This window comes from Triturus cristatus, chromosome 3_2 (assembly GCF_964204655.1).
Source record: "Triturus cristatus chromosome 3_2, aTriCri1.1, whole genome shotgun sequence".
In the NCBI taxonomy this organism is placed as follows: Eukaryota; Metazoa; Chordata; class Amphibia; order Caudata; family Salamandridae; genus Triturus; species Triturus cristatus.
The window spans coordinates 954,164,242-954,188,087 of record NC_140584.1 but is presented as its reverse complement, the minus strand read 5'-3'; the positions used below and the strand labels follow the sequence as shown (position 1 = coordinate 954,188,087).

General features: G+C 44.2%; 1 protein-coding gene across 4 annotated transcripts in view; it reads right to left on the bottom strand.

Annotated features, from left to right (window-relative positions):
• Window positions 1-230: 230 nt before the first annotated feature.
• LHX1 (LIM homeobox 1) overlaps window positions 231-23,846 on the bottom strand; it is a 32,929-nt gene continuing 9,313 nt past the window's right edge. For 3 of the 4 annotated variants that reach the window (XM_085649472.1, XM_085649469.1, XM_085649470.1), the window contains exons 3-5: window positions 22,161-22,435; window positions 4,549-4,714; window positions 231-2,506 (exon numbers count right to left, since the gene is read on the bottom strand). In XM_085649472.1, coding sequence (XP_085505598.1) covers window positions 2,127-2,506; window positions 4,549-4,714; window positions 22,161-22,435 — 821 coding nt within the window. In that variant the 3' untranslated portion in view covers window positions 231-2,126. The remainder of the gene's footprint in view (window positions 2,507-4,548; window positions 4,715-22,160; window positions 22,436-23,846) is intronic. The other variant, XM_085649471.1, reaches the window with a different exon arrangement.

Genomic DNA, 23,846 nt, shown 5'->3' with positions numbered 1-23,846 from the left:
TGTGAATAATAAATACTTATGTTTGAGTACAGCTTGATTATTTTCTGTCTCTTCAAAAGAACCAGTGTATTTGTTTTTCTTCTGATATGTTATGAAATCCTATCTTGATACAGAATTTAAGTTCAAACAGTAGTTGCAGTAATTCCCATTCCTCTAAAACTCCAATTTAATTTTTTACACACTTTCACACACAAAGAACTTTTTGGGCACATTGTATATGCTTTGTGAAATTTGAGAACTGCTTTATTTACAAGGAACAGTTTTAATTCAAGTAAAAAGTTCGAATTTTTTTTACCCTCTATAGAAACCTCGAATATCTGGTCTCCGAAGGTAATAAAATCATCCCAGATCTCTAAACATATTGGATTTTTAATACTGTCAAATAAAGTAACAAATAATGATGCAGGATTACCTATGCCTGGCATAGTAAGAATTGAAAGTAATTGATCACATTCTTTGTACAGTATATATAAGTGCCTTGAATATTCACAAATACATTTTGTACACATATAAATATGGACAAGTAAAAAAGGAGCAATTTTCCTCGCTTAACATAATTTTCAAAATAAACTGGATATTCCAGCTTTGATAAAATGGATTTCATGGTCTACATCTCAATTAAACTTGTTTTTTATTGCCTCCATATAGTCAAATGCACATTTAATATGAAATACCAAAAACTATTTGTCCATTAAGTACACCAGATCATTTAATGCTTTTTGGACGATGTTGTCCTTGACTATATGGAAAAAGAACTGAAGAAATGTAAAAAAAAAATGTAATTCAAAAATGAAAGAAGCAAAATGATATGTCCGATAACATCAAGGTTTTATTAAAAAAAATCACAAATGTACTTAGTCAACAGATTTCCTTTCATACAGTGGGTGGTCTAAGTATGTTGGAGGGCACAAAAAGCTTGGGTTTATAGAACAGGGAAAGACACAAGAAATGGAACACATAACGGAAAAATTCTAGCAGCTGAAGACTGCATATCTGACCTTGGATTTAAATATTTGGGACTTTTTCTTTACAGACACAAAAATAAAATATGTGCAGTGGCCTTTACGGCTCATCAAGAATGTTCTACAGGTATACAAAGATGGGTCGCTGTTTACACCTTCTGCGTTTAAATACTTCCAGCGGTTGCTGCTGCCAAGCAGCTTATATTATTTGTGCTATATAATTGCTTTTTTGGCAACTGTCTGATCCTCTCCTTTATTTTTTTTCTTCTTTCTTTGTAAACAACACTTTAAACAAACAAAGCACAGTGTAACCACAAGCCCTGCCATCTGGCCTTTTACATATTACAGAATTAAAAACAATTTTGGTTGGTTGCTCAAAATGCTTTGCTTTTTTAATACGAGGTTTCTAAGACAGGATTATTACTCAAAGATTTAACTCCTGAATTGTTAACAATAGACGTAAACAGTTGACTGTTTTTTAAGTTTGCTAGTCTTTGTCTTTTTGTCTTGCAAAGGTAGAATATTTAGTGGTTTTTAATTTCAAGTTTGTTAAGGGACCTTGAACAGACCCTTTGCTTTGAGGATACTTTTTGTCAGTAGCTTTTTGTGAAGGTAGAAGAGTTGATGCTGAGGGCTTTGACATATATTATGTCTTTCTTGTGTTTGTTTATTTTGGCACTAAATAAAAAAATAAAGAAAAACAAACGTAACACACCGTGTCCTGCTCCTCCTGCTGCCGACTTCAGAAGCTTACACGGGGTACTGGTGCTACCCTAGTTGATCTTTCTGAGCAGACAACACAGTAGGGTAGTTTCTTGCACTTTGAAGAAGCCAAGCTTTTCTGTTCTCATCCTGTTGTCTTAATCTGTGAAGAAACACATCAGGGCGTTCATCCAGTGCTGATTTCTGGCAGCCTAACTCTGTTCAGACCCAAGCAGTGGGACTTTTTCTAGCACAAAGAGTAGCTCTTGGTGTTAACCATCCTTATTCCTTTGAGAAATGGTGACCTGCAGGCTAGCATCCCCTGCCCTGAAGGGGCTGCCGGTAGTCCTTACCCATGACGAATGTCCCCAGGACAGGAGTGCTGATGTGCGGTCAGTTCTGTTCACCATGAGAGGAGGGATGAAGAGGGGGACCACACGTCGCCCCAAAGTCTGCGAGTAGCTACCAGACAGCAGTCTCATTCATCTCTGAAGCGTGCGACAAGTGGCTGGCGTAGCTGCCCCCGCCATTCACTGAGAGTGAGGAGAAGGGGGGACTGGGGCCGAACACCTCAGCCGACATGGAGTGCAAAGAGCCTGGCAGGTTGGGTTCAGGGCTCGGAGAGTCCCCAGGGGGGTGAGACATGATGTCAGTATAGCGCTGTGCGTCGCTGGAAGGGTGGTGTCCAGGTAAAGGGTGATCCATGCCACCTAGTGGGGTCCCGGCAGGTCCGGAGGAGGCCACAAAAGGGAGGTCCACTGGTGTCTGGGCTTGGGAGGAAGGGGGGCCTTGAGGGAAGAAGTCATAGTTGCTTCCGGGGCCATAGTATTCACTTTGATAATCTACAAAAGAAAAGAAAAATGTATTACTTTAGTATTCATTTTCTGGATATGTTTAATATTACTGTTGATGTTACTATCACCGTTACCTTTACAGTTAGCATTATTATGGTCCTCATTACCAAAGTTTGTATTATTCTTGTTTCTAAACATGACTGATACCTCTTTCTTGCACGTGTTTAGTGTACAAAGCGTCTTGTTTTAAGAACTGCCTACCAGACACTAGATACTACACTGATGCATAGGAAACACTTGCAATCAAAAGCACGTACTCTCAGTTTCAGCCCAAAAACAGTCAAGCCCTGTCCATTTAAAGCGACAGAGAGACAGGCATACAGTAATCTGGGATGAACACACACACACCTTCATGAGCCGGCATCACTCAGCCTCTGAAGGCGAAGATTTGGTACACAGGCTTCAGAGGGGTTCACACAACGCAGATTATAAGAGAGCAGAAAAGGCTGGTCCCGGAAACCGCTCCCTCCATTGTGGGACAGCGGCCCCCAGCTCTGGGAACGGCTGTCTTATAAGGAATGTCTGTTACTGAACAACCCAGAGCTCCGCGCTGGCATTAAACATTACCCAGGGACTCCAAGCAGAACCGCGGGAGCGGCGGTGGCTTCCTGGGGAACTGAGATCACCGGCTCTGATATGTGATCAAAGGCAGGGGTGCCGATCATACCCAGTCCGAACCCCTCAACTGCGACACTCACGACCATAACGAACTCACACTATAAAAGAGTCTTCAGTCCAACAAATCTTCAATTACAAGGAGCTTCAACCCCTAAGAAAAGCTTCAATATAAAAAACCCTCAACCATATGAAAGGTTTTAAGAAGACAATCTCACCCATTAAAATATACTAAGGTTATAAGGAACTTCCACCCTAGAAAGGCATCAATTAGTAGAACCTGCAATATACCAACAGCACCCCTAACAAATATTTACTAATCCCGTGAGATGGGGTCCTTTATGTCTCGCAGAGCTTCTGTGAGACTTACACTATTCTTATCATTTACATGGGTGCTTCATTATTCTGTTTATAATATAAGCAATATATCATTCTGTACATTAGAAGGACATTGCAAGTCACTAAGGAATTCGTCGGCCATATCGAGCCAGAAGGCCGCAGCCCGAGGGACCTCCGAGGTGACTTGCAATATCCTTTCTGAAGTAAAATTCCTTACAATGTGTATACCCTACCTCTCCCCGCTCTAAATACATTGCTTTCATAAAGATCAGATGCTAAGCTGGAAACAGATCATCAACCCCTGACCTTGGGTTTGGGCATCCCTATGTACCTGAATCTGTATGTACTCACATATTTCAAAACGAACTTTTGAAAGTGGTCATGCGGATATCTGATGACTGTAGGGGAGGGCCGTGAACTCCCCTGAGCTTCTGGCGCGGATCTGACTTTACACCAGTTGAATGTAAATTTCAAATTAACATTGGCACGGTGCAGCACATCATTGGCATGGCGGTTGTGTGTGCAGCACGCCCCAGGTGCATCACCATTGTGCCATCTACCAGAGGGACGAAGGGCAAGGGGCAAACCACTCTGCCTGACTTTTCCCCTAGAACACCTCAAATCTCCAAGATGGCGAGGAAATCACGTGACAGCAGTGCCTCACTGTCTCAGGGAATTCTATCGGGGGAGGACCAGGGACAGAAATCTGCAATCACAGTGCTCTACTTTAAACTGTTATCAACATTTACTCTCCACAAACTGCAGGCGGTTTATTGGATACTATTATTTTGACAGACTTTGCATTTATTCTAACCATAGGCACACGGAAAAGGCACTCATTAGATCAATCATAAGTAAGGATTGAGGGGGCACAAAAGGAATCGTAGTATATATATTATATTAATCTCTACAAAATGTAAAAGTTTTATTTACATCCACCGCTGTATTCCATGACTTTAGTAAGGCACTCTCCAGTGACTTACAATATCCCTATGTCGTGTGGTAGGGGTGCACTTTCCCATGCAGATCAACCTATGTCTGCAATTCTTATGAGAAATAAATATCATGGCACTCACCCCCGTAGAAGGAGAAGGGCCCATTGGGTATGAGCTCCCCGGGCTCCAGTCGGTCCACTAGGGGCCTCATTCTGCGGGGGCTCCTGAAAAAGGCATGTCTGCGCGCCCCCAGAGCACTAAGCTGCTTCATCCGCCTCTCCTTGGAGCGTCGATTCTGAAACCACACCTGAAAGAGGCAAAGAGGACTCGCATGAATATACCGTGCTTACAAGAATATGCAATGCTGGCATGGCTGCAGCGCGCGACTGAATCTACAACAGTCCTGCGAATCTACAGCGGTCCCACAGATTCTCATGGATTCACAGTACTCACAAGAGTATACATAACTTACACCAGTATACAGCACTCACATGGATAAACAGCACTGTCATGGCTGTATTATATAGCACTCGCAAAGGTAATAAGTGCTTCCATGGATAAAACGTACTTTTTAAGTCACTTACACAGATAAATAGTACTGATAGGGATATAAGGCACTTGATGTATAACATTCACATACATACATTGCACCGTCATGAGTACAAAGCCCTTGCAGAAGCATACACACACAGGTATATGTAATTGGCAGAACGTATCTATTTAGGCCTTTTAGGATACAGTCTGTACTCAAATGCCTTCAGTACAAACTGTAAGTGCTCAGCTGAGATTAAAGATGTACAAAACATGAAGCTTCAAGTGTGTCTTGTTGCCACACCCCTCCCCAACAGTGAATACAATAGCATATTATTCTATGCAAAGCTTCATGAATGGTTTCGGACATCATTTGTAAAAGCTATACTTGAAGTATAGCGCAGAAGGCGTTAAATGTGTACAGTGATATGTAGCATCATGACACTGTTCCTGGGAATGTGGGCCTAGTCATCTTTCTCGGTAAAGTCCTAGTAACATGGACTCTGTGAGGCGGTAAGCATTGATTTCTCCAAGCGAGTAGACCGAGTTTATGGAATTGGTATGAATTTAATCTTTGCACTTAACTGACAAATGTGTGAATGCAGGTTTGTTAGTAGAATTATTTCCAATAACGTGCTTAATTGAGCCACATTCATTGTTCCCCGCGTGGCATAAATAATGTATATGAACATGTAAAGAATGTAATATACTGTTTATTATCATTGTTGAGTATGGGCAGGGGCCATGGCCACGGAGACATAAAGCCTCAAGTGGGTCATGACAATAGTAATAAACAACGGATTGCTCTGTGTGGACTTTCTAGTATGGTTTATGCCACGCTGCTGTTTCATGTGTAGATGTTATAAATTAAGATATTTAATCAGAACCAGACCACAGGGGGTTAAACTCACGCAGCCAGATAGGATCTCATTAGATAGGATTGGAGAGTAGGCGCTCAGTTATTTTCATCCATAAAGTGATTGTAACACGGAATGTTTCAGGTATTCAACCGTGATTTCTTAAGTAGGTAAAACTGTGCTACTGTGATACCATCGAAATTGACGTTTGCACTATACTAATTAATGTATTAATGTCCTTTTATTAGTACACCAGCTTCAAAACAGGGCCGGACTGGGAACCCAATGCAGGCCTGGGAATATTGATGGATTACGCCCCTCCTCCCAATTGGGGCAGTGCATGTGTTGAGGCACTGCTGCTTTTGTTACTGGTGGCCGATATTGGAGCACCGCTGCAAAACCGGCCCCCACCCTTCCAGCGTACCGGGAAACGTACCAGTCGGCCCTGCTTCCAAATACGTGTACTGGACCACATACATTTTCACCACTAATATGGTGTAGACTTACCATATAGTGTTTGTGATCGGTATAATCAATGTGTTCAATGAGGTGTGGATATAGTACCTCTAAATAGTCAGAAATATTCCAGACAATATGTTTCTTGCACAAGTGGCATATCAATTTTCATGTGTGTTGATAAACGATTTATGTGATTAGAATAGCATGAGCTACATGCAAGATTTGTTTACTCCACTGAGTACTTCTGTGTCCTATGCAACATCCTAATGTACCATACATATTATGTGAGCCATACTACACATGGGACCATTTTAAGCATGAGATTGTTTTCTGGAGTACACAGCAAGCATATTGCATGCAGCATTAGGGATGCAACTTTGCATATATTATTTGTAGAGTATGCATAATATGTTTAGCATATTCTTAACTACGTATGTCATACAGTGTGTAATATTTAGTTATTCATACATCTGTACCAAACAGGCTTGGCATACCATACATTATATATTCCTATAGCATAGGTGTCCTGAAATAAAGACTAGTTTCCATCAATAAAATAAAAACACATTTCATAAACAAAAACCTGCTATCTGTCCAACATATTACTAGTCGGTATGTATAAATTCAGCAGAATGCAGGTACCAAAAAGTATCTATGCCCCATATAGTATGTGAGTGCAGCAAAAAGTACACGAAATTTACAATGTGAGACATCTACAATATGGGTGTGTGATCCTTATGTGTAATGCAGGAATTACATGCATGCTCCACTGGTTTTATAATTATGATTCAAATGATATCCCTATATTTGTAGAATGTGTCTGCGTGGTGGATATGCAGATGTAGATCACACTTGAAAAGTGGATTTGCATACATATATTTGTGTTTCAGGTATTCCATAATGCATGCTGCACATACTGTAAATGTATATCCCAACGACCTTTATATACCATGTGAAATAAAAGCAATATATGTATACGCATATTTATGTTTATTCGGTTTTAAGGATTTCGACATTGCCAAATGCCTTCATGGGTCGGCTTCAGGGCGCAGCAGGCCATACAGAACAAGTTTTTTCAGATCCAGGGGACCCAGTGTACATGATTAGGAAGGGACCTGTAAAACGTGCTTGCACATCAACATGTCACAGATGTGTTGTAATAATGGACAGAGCGTCCACCCCCGAATAGGGGATGGACGTGGTGCTTAGGACTGGGGCCCCCGTGGACCGGGACTCCCACGATCTCGCCGGATGCCAGCCACGGGCGGCTAAAACCGGATCCAGCCTCCACACCTTCCCGCACCCCGCTCTATGACTGGCGGGCGGCCGGAAGCTCGTCATCACTGGGCGCCGCCGTCGGGTTGGCCGGAGGGGTATAAAGACCCCGTACTCCCTTGGCCTTTTTTACCAGCTGGCAACCGCGACGGAGGAGCAAAACCGGCGCCGCATCTTCTCCCTCCCTCCCAACCCTAATGTTAGGCTAATTGGGTATAGAATACCCCTCCTGTTAGCAAGGGGGGAGGGTCCTTCAGAAGCAGTCCCCTTCCCCCGTAGAACAGTTGCAAGGGGTAAGGTTAGGCAGTCCTGGGCCAACCAGAGGATGTACACCAGCTTGCTGGCTAGAGCGCACAGTTAGATCTTGGGGGTCGGCACCGGGTGCCTTGCTCCTGCCCACCTTCGCCGCAGCCCCTGGGGAGCTTGGTGTTCAAGGGGCGGTGCCCATTGAGCGGACAAGGGGCCTAGGGCCACCGCTCGCCGATGCGGTTGGTTGCACCTAGTGTGGTCCAATGGTGTCCAGAATTGCGAGGTGACCCCTTGGGGTAAAAAGGGGTGTTCGGATATTGAGCTTCAACTTGCACATGAATTATTGAGTTGATGGTTTGTTTGCTCATGATTTTTGACACACTTGTATAGGATTGGTTTACAGATGATTTGTATGCACCTTTTTTGTGTTGTGTTGAATTTAACAGATTTTCTCAAAGTTTGCTATGTTAATGTTGAAATAAAATGATCCACAAACTAAGCTTACTTGTGTCCTGTTGGTAATTCGTTTGGGTGGTGTTGGGGTCCGGTCATATCGAGGTTTCTGGGTCCTATAGATAATTAAACTTGCAGGGGTGCAAGGATATAATGACCTGGCGCATGGCTGGTGTTGGTTGGATGGAGGCATACGAACAGCTAAGACCGTTGTGTTTGTGCTGGGACACCAGGCTACAGGACGACCCCTACTTCACGCCTAATACTTACTTTCTATAAATACGTCGGGCCCGATTCACAGAACTAACTTAAGACCAAATCCTAAACTTACTACCATTTTGGTATTCACAGAAGGCACTTACTCATTTCGGTATTCACAGAAGTTGGGAGTCCAAAAGTTAGGACTCCTAAATGCCTTCTGTGAATACCGAAAGTCTTAAAATTAGGATTTTTCTCAGTTTAGGAGTCCTAAAGTTAGGAGTCCTAACTTCACTACTCATAAACTGAGATAAATCCTAATTTTAAGACTTTAGGTATTCACAGAAGGCATTTAGGAGTCCTAAAGTTAGGAGTCCCAACTTTACTACTACTAAACTGAGAAAAATCCTAATTTTAAGACTTTCGGTATTCACAGAAGGCATTTAGGAGTCCTAAAGTTAGGACTCCTAACTTCTGTGAATACCGAAATGAGTAAGTGCCTTCTGTGAATACCAAAATGAGTAGTAAGTTTAGGATTTTGTCGTAAGTTAGTTCTGTGAATCGGGCCCTTCTATTTTCATTCCACATTGCCTCTTCTATCAATACCCCTCCTGACCCCGACTCCTATCTACTTTGTACTGATAAATCCCTGCCCCCGTTTCTCAATAAAATGTTTTATAATAATCTGTCTAAATACTTGCTTGTTTTCCTCTTTAACCTTCCTCTGAATGATACAATGAATGAATAGCAATTAAAAATCGTTGTCACCCCTCGTCCCTATCTCTTTCCCATTTAGCAGCATGGCCCACCTTCACTGCAACTGAACACTTCACCACCCAGATCACCATCACTGCCTCTCTGACCCGTCAAAGTCCTTCTCTCCTGTTGCTGTCCACCTCTTTCATCAGTGTCTGCCTCTTTGTCACTGCTCTTCGCTCACTTCGGATGCCATCTCTCCTTTAATCAGTGGCCACCTCTCCTGTCACTGCTCAACTCATACATTACTGCCAACCTCCTCACTGCCCCTTTGTCCTGTCACTGCTCTCTTCTCTTTCCCCTTCCATTCTACACTTAATACTCCCCCTGTGTTTCATTTCAGTGACTTTGTCAGTGTGTTCTATTTAGGATCTTTGAATGCTAACTTTTCTTATAGGTCTGTACTGCAAATCTACCATGGGTCCGGCCCTCATTTCACTACACTAGACACGGACGGTTATTGATACTCTGGGAGCAAGGCCTACTTCCTCCTCTATATAGGAAATTCTTGGTGACTTGCAATATCCTTATACTGTGTAGCAGTGATTATGTTATCCTAAACATTTCTTGCCTATTAACAATGATTAGTAACTTTTACAAGTCCAAAGCCACCTTAAGTGCCAACCTACCAGAAATGTATTATGAGAAGGACACACACACACTCACTCACAGAAATAAGTTTAATAAAAATAAATGTTGAGTTTCAAGCTTCGTGTACTTATCTTGTATTGGCTGACTCTCCCATATGGCCCATCCTAATCTAGATGCAAACGAGTATACAATAATGAGTACTCATGTCCAGATATCAAGAAGCATAAAACACCCAGGGGACCAATGGGGAGCCTACGGTACCGCAGCATCCTTGTTGAAAGCAAACAAGAAATTAAGAATTTGGTTTAAAAAAAAATCCGAGGAACAAAATAAAAGCAAACAAGAAATTAAGAATTTAGTTTTAAAAGATAAACGAGGAACAAAATGAAAGCAAACAAGAAATGAAGAATGTGGTTATAAAAGAAATAAAAAAAATACAGAGTTAAAACCATGGTGTCTTTTTGTGTGTGTACTGTGAGATGTCACTTCTGTAACATATAGCAGTCTTTTCTCAGATCTAATGCAATGGCCAGACTGCTGCCTGTGAGATTATGAGGCCTGAGTTCTAACCCCAGCATTCCCAGTTTACATAATAAGCACGACCCCACCTGGCAAAATACTCGCATAACACTCGAGGTCTACAAGATGGGTCTATGCACTTAAAGTACGGGTCCACAGCTAAAGACTGGAAATCTGCATAACTACAGATGCATAGCAGCCATTACCACTGCATAACTTCTGACAGGTGTGCAGATTTTTGGCACAACCAAAGTAGTGTCAGAGGAGTGAGAAATGCAAATGATGTGAACACTGACAAGGTCAAAACTTGGTGGTCCGCCAGAGACATTTACAAGGGCTTCCTGGGCGTGCGAAGCCTTCCAAGCTGAATTCACAGTAGTTTTGTTGTGTTTTTATCGCTTGTAGCAGGTGCTAAAAAAGCCCCAAAGTATATGTATGCTCCACAAGGGCGTCTGAAAGTGCATTCAACACTTCAAATATATAAGGGTTGTGAGAAAAGGGAAGCATTCACAAGGAACACTATTTTTTTATAAGAAAAAAAGAGCAAAAATTAACTGTCAAATTTAGCAACAACTCTATCTCTTCTCCTGTAGTTTCCTGCAGTGGGTACAATCTACACCTGCAGGTTTAGGGTAAATAGTTTTGGACAAGGAAACTGTGTAAGCCACTCGGAGTGCTGGAACCAGTTCCAGATGGTGCGGCAATGATCATTCTAAATCTCATTCGGTGAAGCAACAACCGCTGGCCTGAAGCACTGGAACGGTGGGGCCCTGCATAGCCTCCTGTACCTTCAGTTCCAACTCCTACAAAAATCTCTTAACATTTGGTACCCATGAGGGTTTTATAAATTGGGCAAATGATAAAACTATTGTTACTTGACTGGGAAACAAAAAAATATATACCCATTGAAGAAATTTGAGATCAATGGACCATCATTTATTTAATGGGGAAATGTATCAGTGACTCCGCGGTTTCCCCCAAAAAATAGGCTTTGCTGCTTTAGGTTCATTTGGGCCTGTTTTTAAACCCATACTTCTCTCCCCAAACATGCTAGGTTTTGTAACTATCAAAAATCACGTTCTGGAAACTTTAAGATCTTTACATTTTTTCCTTTAGGAGAATTACTCAGAAGTTGAAATTACAAGTCATTTATTTTCTGGTGATGTTTTTTTTTTTATTGTTGGCAATTATTTAAAGAATGCCTAATGCCTGTGATAAATATGTATTGAATGTGTTTAGTTATGGTTATTTCCTTTATGATTCGTAGAAACTAAACCAATCAGAAGTCTTGGAAGTCCAAGGATATACACCAATATCTAGGGGGTATATAAGTTTTAAGCATTAGGCCCCTCCCTATTCATGTATGCTTTTATCTTTAATTCCACAGAATATTGAGGGTGCTTGGAAGCACTATGTGACCCTACGTATTACATTATATAAATATGCAACATTTAATTGTACATAGAAAATATTCACTTGGGTCCTAGCGTTCAGTGTTGTGCATATAAATATAACTTAATAATTGTAAAGAAAATTTGACTTTTCACACATCTTCTGCTTGACCGAAAGCCTTGTGTTTCCATCAACCAATAAACCCTGGCCCATTTTTTTTTAACTCTGTAAAAGTGGGGGTTCTTTTGGTGTAATGTTATAGCCAGCAGTAGCTATACACTTCTTTAGGATCAGGATTCAGGGTATAGAAGAGGGGTTACGCCTGAACTTGACCTCAGCTGTTGCAGGTCAGGTGAAAGCCCTGTTTATCATGTGACAGCATCCGGAAACGTCACAGTAAACTGTAAGGTTGTGACATTTGTGATACAACCAAAAATGTGCACTTTGTTTTCGAAAGGCAGTAATTTTTTCCACATGCAACTTTCAGATGTTTGAACATTGACGAGGTATAGCAAAAACGTTGTTAGATTTATTTATATGGCGCCATACTGCCATAAATGGCCAGGGCATTTTACCACTGAATTTGCAAGCAGTGGAAAGTGTTCATATTTACATGGAGTGGGGGCTGGAATATACAACCTTCTTTACACTTCTGCAGTCAAATTTTGCACCAATATTTGCTCTGGACGACTAGTGTGAAAAACATTTGCACTGGCCGACTAGTGTATAAACAGCATTTGCATCAAACACAACACAATTACATTTGCTCTAAGCCACTGGTACAACTGAGTTTATGCATCCATCTTTATGCATCCATCAGTGCAAGTAGCGAGAATCTTCACAGAATGCATTCATGATTTTGATACATTATTGGTAACGGTAAGTTACTGGGTATTTTGTAGTGCAGCCTTTGCCATGTACTTTCTCTGGAATGGCTGCCTGCTAGTTGTGATAAAGTATAACAAATGAGTACAAAACTCTCGGTATTATGTGCAGTGGCCCAGGCGCACATTCCATAATAATGTGCATAGCAGGCAGCCTTCCTCGAGAGACTTCAGTCCATATTCCACGCACAGCTACACTATGCATGTTTTGATGAAGGCAACCAAACATTCCGAAAACACAAAACTTAACGGCAGAACTGTGATCACCGCTCAGTACTGGGCAAACATGCATCTAACAGGGCACTGAACAGCAGGTGCCACTTATGGCCATCCTATGTACATCAAGGGGCACGACTACTGAACAACAGGACAGGTAAAACACTTCGGTACAGTCCTCTGTACTCACCCTGCACCCCACAGCCTCCCGGATACAAATGATTCAGGTCGTGTCAGTATTTCCCGCACACACAATCCGTGCCCGGTTCCTCTTTGTGCATCTTGGAACAGGGCATCGGGTGCGATGCGAATAGCTCATGTCACCCCCATCCCGCGGCGTGCAAACAGCGCTGTTTCTCGGACAATCTGTGCCAGGTCTGGTCTGGCGAGGCTCGGTCAAGCAAACCCCAGGGATGCACAATTGCTGCACGTTGCAGTGCCGAGTTGGACAAAAACGACTGGTTTCGCCTGTAAGGTTTTAAAGTGCGAGTTTGCTCTCCGGGGTTTTGTTGTGTGTCTATCCCGCCACGCGCCTGGCTGCTCTTTGTGTACGGAAGAGATCATCCCTGTAAGTGTAAGGGATCTGAAGAGGGCTGTTGGGTCCCCGCATCTGTAGGGCTGCCAGGGTTACCTGACATGTGACTCAACCCAAACTGACAGTCATGTGCACTGGGTCCCAGGAACTGTCTGGCTTCCGCCTTTATACATCCACTATATACACGCAGGTGTGTCGACACGAGCTAGTGGGTGCGTCCAGAAGGTCACAGTGGTGAATCTCTGCACAGCCATCTCAGCCTGTCATCCGTCCGATGGCTGGGTAATCGCAATACACCGCTATGTACAGCGATGAGGAGTGGCACAAATGTGCCGAGCAGCACTATACAAAAACTCAGGGTTCTTCTTATACAGACAGCCTTATCACTGTGATAGTAGCAAACATTGCTCGTATACATTTTTAGAAGTCCGGTTTGCGGTGTAGGACACTAAAAAGTGGGTTTCAAGAATCTTTACAGGCGCAGACTACAGACCAATGACAAAGAAAACCCACTTGTTCGGTAGATAGGGAAATCGTTAACTCTTAAATTATTAACCAATTTAATTTAACTTTAATAGTTGAAAAAAACGTGCACCTGTTCCTCTATTGTCTATATTGTCGATCTTCGGTTTTCCCCCTTTGTTCATTATTCTGCTCTTCTTTCGCGCTCTTTCTGTCTTCTTTCTCTTACACTACTTTTTGACTTCTTTACTTATTCTTATTTTCTGTCTATGTTTTCTTTAATTGTATGCTTCATGTATTTAATCTCTTTCACCTTCACCTTTCTCTCCGCCATTTTTCCTCGCCTTTTTATTTTTTATGATTCTTTCTTACTGGGTGTCGTAACAATGCAGCCTTTCTATGTTTCCGTTTTTATTTCAGACATTTTAATTTTTGTTGTCTTTTTATCATATGTTTTTACTTCCCTTTATGTTTTCCATTATTGATTGTATGTATTTCTGTGTTTCAGTTCACCCGTTTCTCGCTGTCCTTTTCTTTACCCATTCTAGGTGCCCAATACAAAACAGAATAAACTACCATAGAGAAAATAGGCCCGATCTCCATTCGGTCAAAAAAGATTTAATTTAAAAAAAGATGTCATTATAGACAGTCCACTGGTTAAAGAGTTCCTATATAAACTATAAAATCAATGTATTGGATCAGTTCAAGCTGGAACTTTCAGTACAATCCTTTATGATAAAGTATTAAACACAGATATTTTGACCCCTCAATGAGAAGATGCCTTGGCAAAACCACCGTGTTGGGAACAGGGAAGGAAAACGTAAAGAGGAGGCCAAGACCATGATGGTTGGGCAGTCAAAAATGATACAAACAAGACTCCAAGGCCTAAAGAATTCTGTCATCGACCGAAGCAATAGCAGGAGTTTTATCATTCGAATCCGTCCAATCAGAAAAAGCCGGACACGTCGAATGGATAAAACAACAATGTAGAAACAGTTAAAGGCACTGAATAAACAGAGGGAACAGTAACTAAACACGGGCAGGCGTGCTATGTGTGATGTCTTTGAAGGCCACTGCATGGCGGAATTGTTTAAGACAGAAGAATATGTGACATTTATACACACATATAGTTACACTGCACATAGGTGGGCGGTGTAATAAAGCATAACACCCATTTCCCTGTGTTTCATGTTTTCGCCTTAGCGATGATTAAAGGCGGAGTCAACCCTGACCCGACCTGCAGAATACTCCCAGATCTCAGCAGTACGTGCATTAGCCCCCCTGCTTTCCTGCAGGGTCTAACCTTTTTTAAACACACGCAGTCAGGTTGCAGCTGTTGCCTATCATTGGCTCTTAGACCTGTGCAGGCTCAGTGCGTCCCTAAGGATGAGCGTGCCTGTCCCAGCCACACCACCTCGGTGTTCAAGAACTCAAAGCAGAACCAGAACATGGCATTGATGACATACGGTGGTGAAAACCTGAAGTCCCGGGCATTTTTTATTTAGCACTTGAAAACAGCACTTCTCCTCTTTTAAGCACTGACTGTAGCACCAAAACATTATCAGTGATGTAAGAGAGCTGACATCTATTCCAGTCCAGAGTAGTGTTTAAAGCGGGCTTTAAAGCTGCACATTTTAAACCCTCAACCCAACAGGGATTTTTAGAGCGCACTACTGACCCGTAAACGTCTCAAGCCGCTGGGGGTAGAGGGTTGTGGTAGCTCTGAAGTCATCGGAAAAGGTCACATCAATAAAGAGAGCAGATATCTATTCCCGCCCAGGGCAGTTTTTATATAGTGCTTTAAAGCAGCATTCCTCACTTTTTTAGCTACTCAAGGCAGCACCAGAACACGTTATCGATTACGTAAGAGAGTCCGACTACGTTTTTTTTATAGCGCTTTAAAACAGCACTTTAATCACACTCAAAGCAGCACCAGACAATATTACCAATTACATAAATGAGCGCACATGTATTCAATCACAGCGTAGATTCAGGCAGCGCGTTACCTTTATTAGACAGACAGCACCAGGACATACTACCAATGGCGTACGGAGACTGAAATCTATACCACAGCACGGCAGTTTTTATATAGCGCTCGGAAAAATAAGGGACCGAGGTACAAAGAAGTGAAGTGATTCGCCAAACTGGGCTCTACGGTTGACTAGTGAACCACTAGCCTGCATGTTCTTTTGAAAAGAGTCAACAAAGCCTCAAACGGGTGGGGGCGGGTTTGAGGGGTCAAAAAGGAGAGGACGGTTCCAAACGGGCACCGTATGAAAGATGTTTATTCGATAATATGATCACTTTTTTATCGAATTATTTTGTGATGCTCTAACAGTGACGGTGTGCTATGTTTGGACACATCGGTGCGCTTAGGGAAAAGTAAACATAACAACATGACAGTTAATAGCAGGACAAGAGCTATAATGTAGGTATAGGAGCGACGGTATTAAAGTGCGGGGACACGGGGTCAGGAATGGGAGGAATTTTAAAAGGCGGCTGTCACAGTGCCAAACACAGGCTGGGTAGTAATCACAGGAGCATTCAGCGCAAACCGACTGACCTCGAGGCTCGCCACTAACGGGTGTTCGAATTAGCCAACTCAAATAGCTGCCTTACCCCACCGAGCTATATCTCTGTTCTGTATATCTTCAGCAAATTCGATAGGAAACTAGAATTAAGAAGAAAATACCTTCTTACCACATGCATAGGAGCCAAAATGAAAATACAAATTATAAAAGCTTCCACCAGCTGATGCTGGTCGGGCACAGGGAGTCGTATTGACTACCTACACTCCTCCAGTCCTGGCCAACAACCCAATTCTTGTCCCCATGCACTTCCTGGCCGAGCACCTGGACTCAGCGCACTGTTTACATTTTGAGACCCAGCACGGGGTCACATGGAGTGCGCTAGGACTGGATCACTGCTGCAGGCGTACACAGGGTCCGAGGCGTGGAGCTGCTAACCAACAAAATTAGGGTAGTGGTGTGCACCATGCGCAATTCACAACTACACGAGTTGGAATCACTTCCTGTCGGACTGCACGCTGCGTCTAAGGCGTATGCGCACTTCCTGTCGGGGTACACGACGTCAGATGCGTGCACTTATTAACCGACTACACGCGATTCGCGGTATATACTACACTCGCTTCCGGTCGGACTACACAGGCTAGGAGCACTTCCTGTCGGAGAACACGGGGGTCAAGTGCGTGTGCGCGCGCACTTCCTTTCGGGGTACACGGGGTCAGGGGCGTGTCAGACGTGCATTTATGGAGTAGATCGGTGAGCCCACTGTGTGCAGATTGTGACGGAGTACAGGGGGTCGAGAGATGTGCACTGCGCACTTCTCAGCTGAGTACTATTTGTTGACGGTTTATGAAAAAACGGCAGCCTTGAATTCTGTGGACTCTCTTTTGTTCCACAATGCATTCGATTACTACTAGAAGGTATAACTTTTTTTTAAGTACGACGATTTTCTTATATTTGTCTCCAAGTATCTGGAGCCATGTTTAAGTTACAGAAAGCGGAAGGAAAAATAAAAAGGTCGACTAAACAAAGTCCTTCTATATCACTTCAAACGCTTCAGAAAAGACCCGCTATCGGTCTTGAATTCGTGTACGTTCAAATTTCCCGAAGGATAAGTGTAAATGATCATGCTTGCATTAATAATTATAATAACGGGTTATGTTCCATGTAAACCTTATACCAAAGCTGCACGTAACTTTAACTACACTGCACGACAGCTTTCTTTCAACCCCAAGTGCTTTAACTTCGAGAAAACACCCTTAAGGTTGAATTTGCGCAATTTTAGAGTATTTGCCTTAAATGTCAAATGTAGTTGTTTTTAAATAGAAGACATCTAAATATGGATTTTATCCAGGTATGAACTGTGGTGGCTAAACTTCACGCACAACAACAAAACTATGACATAAAATAAAACGTGAATCAAAGTAAAATAAAGCCAGACAAGCGGCAACAGCGCACTACAGATGTCCGGCCACAATAACATGAGAACACAAGTAACAACATGTAATGTACCATGAATTAACATAAATTAAGCAAACATATAAACGTCTAAAATAACGTATATTATGTCGTAACAGAAACGTAAAAATCGTAACGCAAATTAATACAGTACAACACGACGCAATTTAATTCCATTAGACCACACCGCAAAACGACGTGCCTAAAAATATAAATAATCGTGATGCATCACAAAGGACTGCACATATATTGTATGGCATATATAACACAACAGAAAAGTATGACACGATTCATAACATAGCATAAATTAACGTTACAAATAACGTGAACAAACAATAATGTAATAGAACAATCACAAATATGAAACTATGTTACCTAGTCTATCATATTCATAACGTATAGCAATATAACATAAATAACATTGTATATGTCAAAACATATCATATAACTTACTAAATATGAGGTCTAACATATCATAACGTATAACTTAGCATGACATGGCCCAGCATACCATAGAAAGACATGCCATAACACGATATGCCATAACACAACACAATAAGGCATGGCATAACACAACATGACACAGCAAAATAAGGCAAACAACATGACATGACACAGCACAGCGTAACAAGGCATGGCATAACAACATGACAAAATACAACATAACATGTCAAAACACAACATAAAGCATGGCATAACACAACGTGGCATGGAAATAGCGCAAAATAAAAGACATAGCATAACACAACATTGCATGACACAGCACAACATAAGACATGAAATAAGACGTCATGACAGCAGAACATATCAAGGCATGGCATAAGACAACTTGGCATGACACAGCACAACATAACTAGACATGCCATACGACAACATGGCAGGACACAGCTCAACAAATGCATAACACAACATGGCATGCCGGGACGCCGTCTAACAGGGCGCACGCGGAGGGAGCTTAAGCGTGCCTCTCGGCGCTAGGTTGTAATGCACGCACCGCGCCGCCTCTCCGCTCCGGGTCACGTGCGATGAAGTTCACGTGCACTGCAGCGCCCCCTCCCCGATTATCCTCCCGCAGGGACCCTCTCGTGTAACCTCGCTCCATCGACAACTTAACTCCCCATTACCCCGGCTCTGCGGGGGTCATCAAGCCATTCATAACTCCAGCCCTTCGCCGCTCTTATTTATCCATTAATCGTGCACTCAGGTTATTAAATCGTGCCTGGTGAGCCCCGACTCGCACGCAGGCCGCACTCGCAATATCACTGCAAAATGTAAATGTGTGCAAGGCTGTGCGATGCGTGCACTAAATACAGATCAGCGCTGCCTGCGGCTCCAGGGGCGGGAAATCACCCCATCTGCCACGGCCCCGCTGCCGGCACCCACAAGATAGAAGCCGCCACGCGGGTGCTTGTTGGTGTTATCAGGTCAGGAGCCGGAAATGGTTCTTACTGCAAAGACACAATCACTAACTAGAACCGGAAGCTGGCCGAGTTTAGGGGGATGCTTGGGGTCTGCACATACTGCCTGTGACCTGGAGGTGAGAGGGGTCTGTAACTAACAAACAGCACTGCACATACTGCCTGTGACTGCACCGTGCCCCTCGGGGTGGGAAGGGGTCTGAACTCGACCAGCACTGCACATACTGTCTGTGACTGCACTGTGGCGGAGAGGGGGATCTGTAACTCTGCATATTAGATGTATTGGACTCCGTTCCACCTTGAGGCAGGAGGACTCTGCCAAGAAGTAAAACACTTGATGTAAAACTGGCACTCAGGTTTGCATAATCTTATAGAGAGAAACAAATATTCCCCTTCCAGCTCAAAATACCGGATTTCTTCCCCAAGAGAGGCGGTTCTCAGAGATGACCTGTTTCTTTCTTGCAGTTTTACATAGCGCGGGCGGGACCCGGAGGTATTGGAGCGCTTTACAGAAGCACTAGTTACATTACACAAGGTCACATTCATGTTTTTGGCACAGGGGAATTAAGTGATTTGGAGAGATGTTGAGCCAACGCCAAGCCTCGAACCTGGTTCCTAGTTCCAAAGTTGGAAGCTCTGGCCGTAACGCCACACCCTCTCCATGAACATAATTCATTAATGCCACCTCTTCCTAGCACAGCGTGGTCGGCACCGACGGAGCTGTTTGTCATCAGGAGCGGTCTGCCAACTGTTAAATCTGCGAACGCACGGGGCTTCTGTGCAGTGTATCACGACAAAGAGGGTACCCAGACAGACATACACACCCTGTTGTGTATGGCAACGCACACACGCGCCACTCACTTCTCTATTTCTTACCACGTGAAGCGAAGTAGGCTGCTGCCTTGTGTTCTGGCCAGCTACCTCACATACAAAGTGATGTGTGGGTCACACGTCACAGAATGTATGTGCGCTGGCGCACACACAATACTGCCTACCATCACCCAGAGCAACGGGCAGCGGGGCTGTGTGCCCTGCCCTCACCTTCAGCGACACAAAATCAGCCCTAGCGCCTCGACTACAGCGGTCTCCTGCGTGCAGTACCCAGCCGGACCGCAGGGCGCTCCCGTGCGGTTTGTCGTCAGAGCTAGTTACCGTCGGGAGAGTCGGATTGAGGGGCCGGGTCGATGTCAGGCGGTACTACACCTCCCGGGCATAGGGAGGTGGAAGGAATATCAGCTGCACCTGAAGAGTGCGTGGCCAGCGAAGGGAACTGGGGTGTTTTCCTCTCGTGCTCGAGGTTGGGTTCTTTCCATTGGATCTTCTCCGTTTTCATTGTTGGAGCTCCATCAATGCGGCCCGTTCTGACGCAGACAGACCCCCTCGGAGGCCCCGCTGGTATCGTGACCTCCCTCGCCAGCATGGGCGACGGAGATTCTGGTTATTTAAATTAATGCAATTCTTGCTAAACTTATTAATACTACAACTCGAATCATAGAACTGTAAGAAAGCCACATGCCAAAAGGGTTGCTGCACCCTGCACATGGCAGGATGTGTTATTAGTGTCACTGCACCGGGCGCCTTTCACACACGGACACGCACGAAAAGAAAGGGCTCGTAGGTACGCACCCTGAGCACAGTTCTAAAGAGCAAACATCGGAATATGTGTTCGAGTACGAGGGCGGCCTCTGCAAACTGCTGCTCCTAGCAGAACTCTTAGCGCTCACGGGACAGTCTTGTCTAGGCGCTTTACATAACGGGAGTTACTGTTACCAAATGAAATGGCACTCGATCGATAGACACACAACGGGTGAAAGGCGGCCTCCGGCCTGCTGCCCACAGCAGATGTCAGCAGCGTGCGACGGAGGCCGCTGCTCGATCATACACACACCTGACCCCCGAAGCATGATGGGGTACGGGGATGTCCTGAGAGGGCCACACCTGCATTCGTCATACTCGTCCTGTTGTTTATCTTTCGGCGGCGTTTCCTGTACACCGAGCATCCGAGAAAATATTCCAAGCCCGTAAAACCCGTGCCTCCCAGGGAAAGTATCTGTTAGAACATTGAGGCGACGTGAACCGGAAGTCAAAGAGAGAGTTAGGCGCAGAACACTCACCGAACCCTTGCGCTCCTGTGCCCGCCCACCACGCCAGAGCTCCCCCAAAACACACACACGGCCTCTCCCTAAAACGCGCATACACAGCTCCCCCCAAACACGCAGCTCCTCCTTAAAAGAGACACACCTCCCACCGGGTTAGCGTCCCTCTGGCTCAAGGCCACCTCCTGCCAGAGGGCAGGATGCGGTGTTCTCTGCGGCTGGCAGGGAGAAGCCTCTTACAGCATTAATGCTCACAGAGCCTTGGTCACTAAGGAGAAAGACCTAGCGCCCAGATGCGGCACCAGGCCATGCACGACTGCGGTATTAACAGCCCTTTCAACGTATTCTGACTTTGAGTCGGCAGATGTCCGTGAGCGCTTCGAGGCAGAGAGTCCAGCTTTAGCCAGCACCGATAATAATTCGCATTATTCTAATATTTCGTATTCAGTCTGGATACAGTGGGACTGCTCAGCCAAGCTTCATTTCATAACGCACCATATACCGCTCCATAATGTCAACCTGTATGACTCGCCAGTGACCCATATAGTGCCACCGTTTCTGTGAGGTGAAGTGCTTAGAGGGTCTTCAATAACACTGCATTGTATACCCCGCCTGCTAACATTCCCTTCCGCAGATGTCTGCGGTAAAAGCGCATAGACATCCAGTACCCCCCATACTGCGCTATAACACTCTTTTTAATCTTCCCAATCTGTATAACCCCCATCATGTTACATTTAGAGGTAACATAAGCACTTGGAAACCACGCACCAAGACCCACAATGCCCCCCTCCCCCCTCATGTGCACAGCAGAAAAGCGCGCCGCATTATGCCATAGCTGCATATTCACAGCGCTTAGAAGCTCGGCGCTGCTCTGCTCACCTGTATGACCCTCATGTTGAGACCGGTCTCCTGCGCCAGCTGCTCCCGGATGTGCCGGGTGGGTTTGGGGGTGGCCGCGAAGGCCGCCTTGAGGGTCTCCAATTGCTTGGCCTTTATGGTGGTGCGGGGCCCCCGCCGCTTGGCCCCCAGGTTCTGGTCGTCGTTCTCGTTGCTTCCGGTCTCCTTGTCCGAGATGTTGGCGCTCTCCGAGTCCTTGGCGTCGTCCAGAGACGGGTCTTGGGAGTCAGGAGACAAACTAGGGTCACTGCCTGTCACTGTCAAGAAAGACAAGACGCATCAGCGACGCCCGGGGTCGTCGTGTCGGGGAAGTGTGTGGGGGGGGGGGAGGGGCACACGTACTTCACAACCACCCAGACACTACCCCTCCCGCCCCAATCAAAAGGTACCAATCACGGGAAGCCACTATATTCATTAACTTAGTAATTCATCAATAACTTCAACAACTGCCTTTCTAGTTCGAGCGCTTTAATTCAACGTTTACCTATAGCGCTTCCATCGCGTAAGGTTTAGATGTAGCGTTTTAATAAATAAACTGTATTAACAGTGCTTTGAACATCAACCCTCCCTTTCACCTGTAAAGTGACTTCTCCCAGTCCAACACAGGCCCTTGACGTCAAAACGCACACTGTTGTTAATTGTTAATCCGCCAAGCTGAGCCCTAACTCCTTAAAATCATGTTCATATTAATATTTTCGATGCAATTCGCTTATGTTTGCCGCCGCTAACCAATATATGTATTTCATGTTACAATTTTTTGATGAATGATTCGAATATAAATTGCAGTCTGCTATGAGTTTATTGTCAAGTCGCTCTACTAACGTTTTAATTCTTCTAGATTGCCTTATCCCCCACAAAACTGTATTTATTTTAAACCGCTTTCTTCTTTGATTTTTTTCTAGCTTTCCGAAGGGTGCTAATTCCCCCATCAAAATATGCTTTTTAATGATTTTTAGTTTGCCTAGATGCGCCTTCTCTATCCAAAATACATATTTACATGCATGTGGGTTGATTCAGTGGCTTTTAAATTAGTTTAAAGGCGTCTTGCCTCCTTTCCAAAGCTTGTCTCGAATACCAAACAATTGCAACATTCGATTTTATTTTTAAATCGGCTTTATGTGTCTTCTACTCTATCCAAAGGGTATTTCACCGCAAGCCATTTTAAAAACACTGGAGAGGTGAAACTTTTTTCAGGAGCCTGGGGTATACAAGCGCGTTTGAGAGATTATAGCGCGCTGCAATGTTGTCTGTAAGGAGCTGGGAAACCGATAAAGAGGGCAGAAAAGGAGGTTGACGAGGAAGGGGTAGTGGCGCTTTAATTACTGCCCCCCCCTCCCGGATCTCCCGAGAGCCTGCACGCACAAAAACTACAATCCCAAGCGTACAGCAGTGGCACCCCTACACTATGAGCCACAAACATCCGCGTGTTAACGTTGCAACTGGCTGCGAACGTGACGCTGGGGTTCAGATTTGAACTACACATTTTCATTTACATTCTTACGTTCCAACAATGCCAGCCCCAGGTAGTTTTAAGCCGCTCTATTTTACTGTGATTTTGAGCGCGATGGAGCAACTCCGGGTGTCACAATGTAGAGACAACCACTCGGGTAGTACCTGACATAAATCGCTCTTTCGTGCCTGGAGTTTGGCTGGACAGCACATAAATCG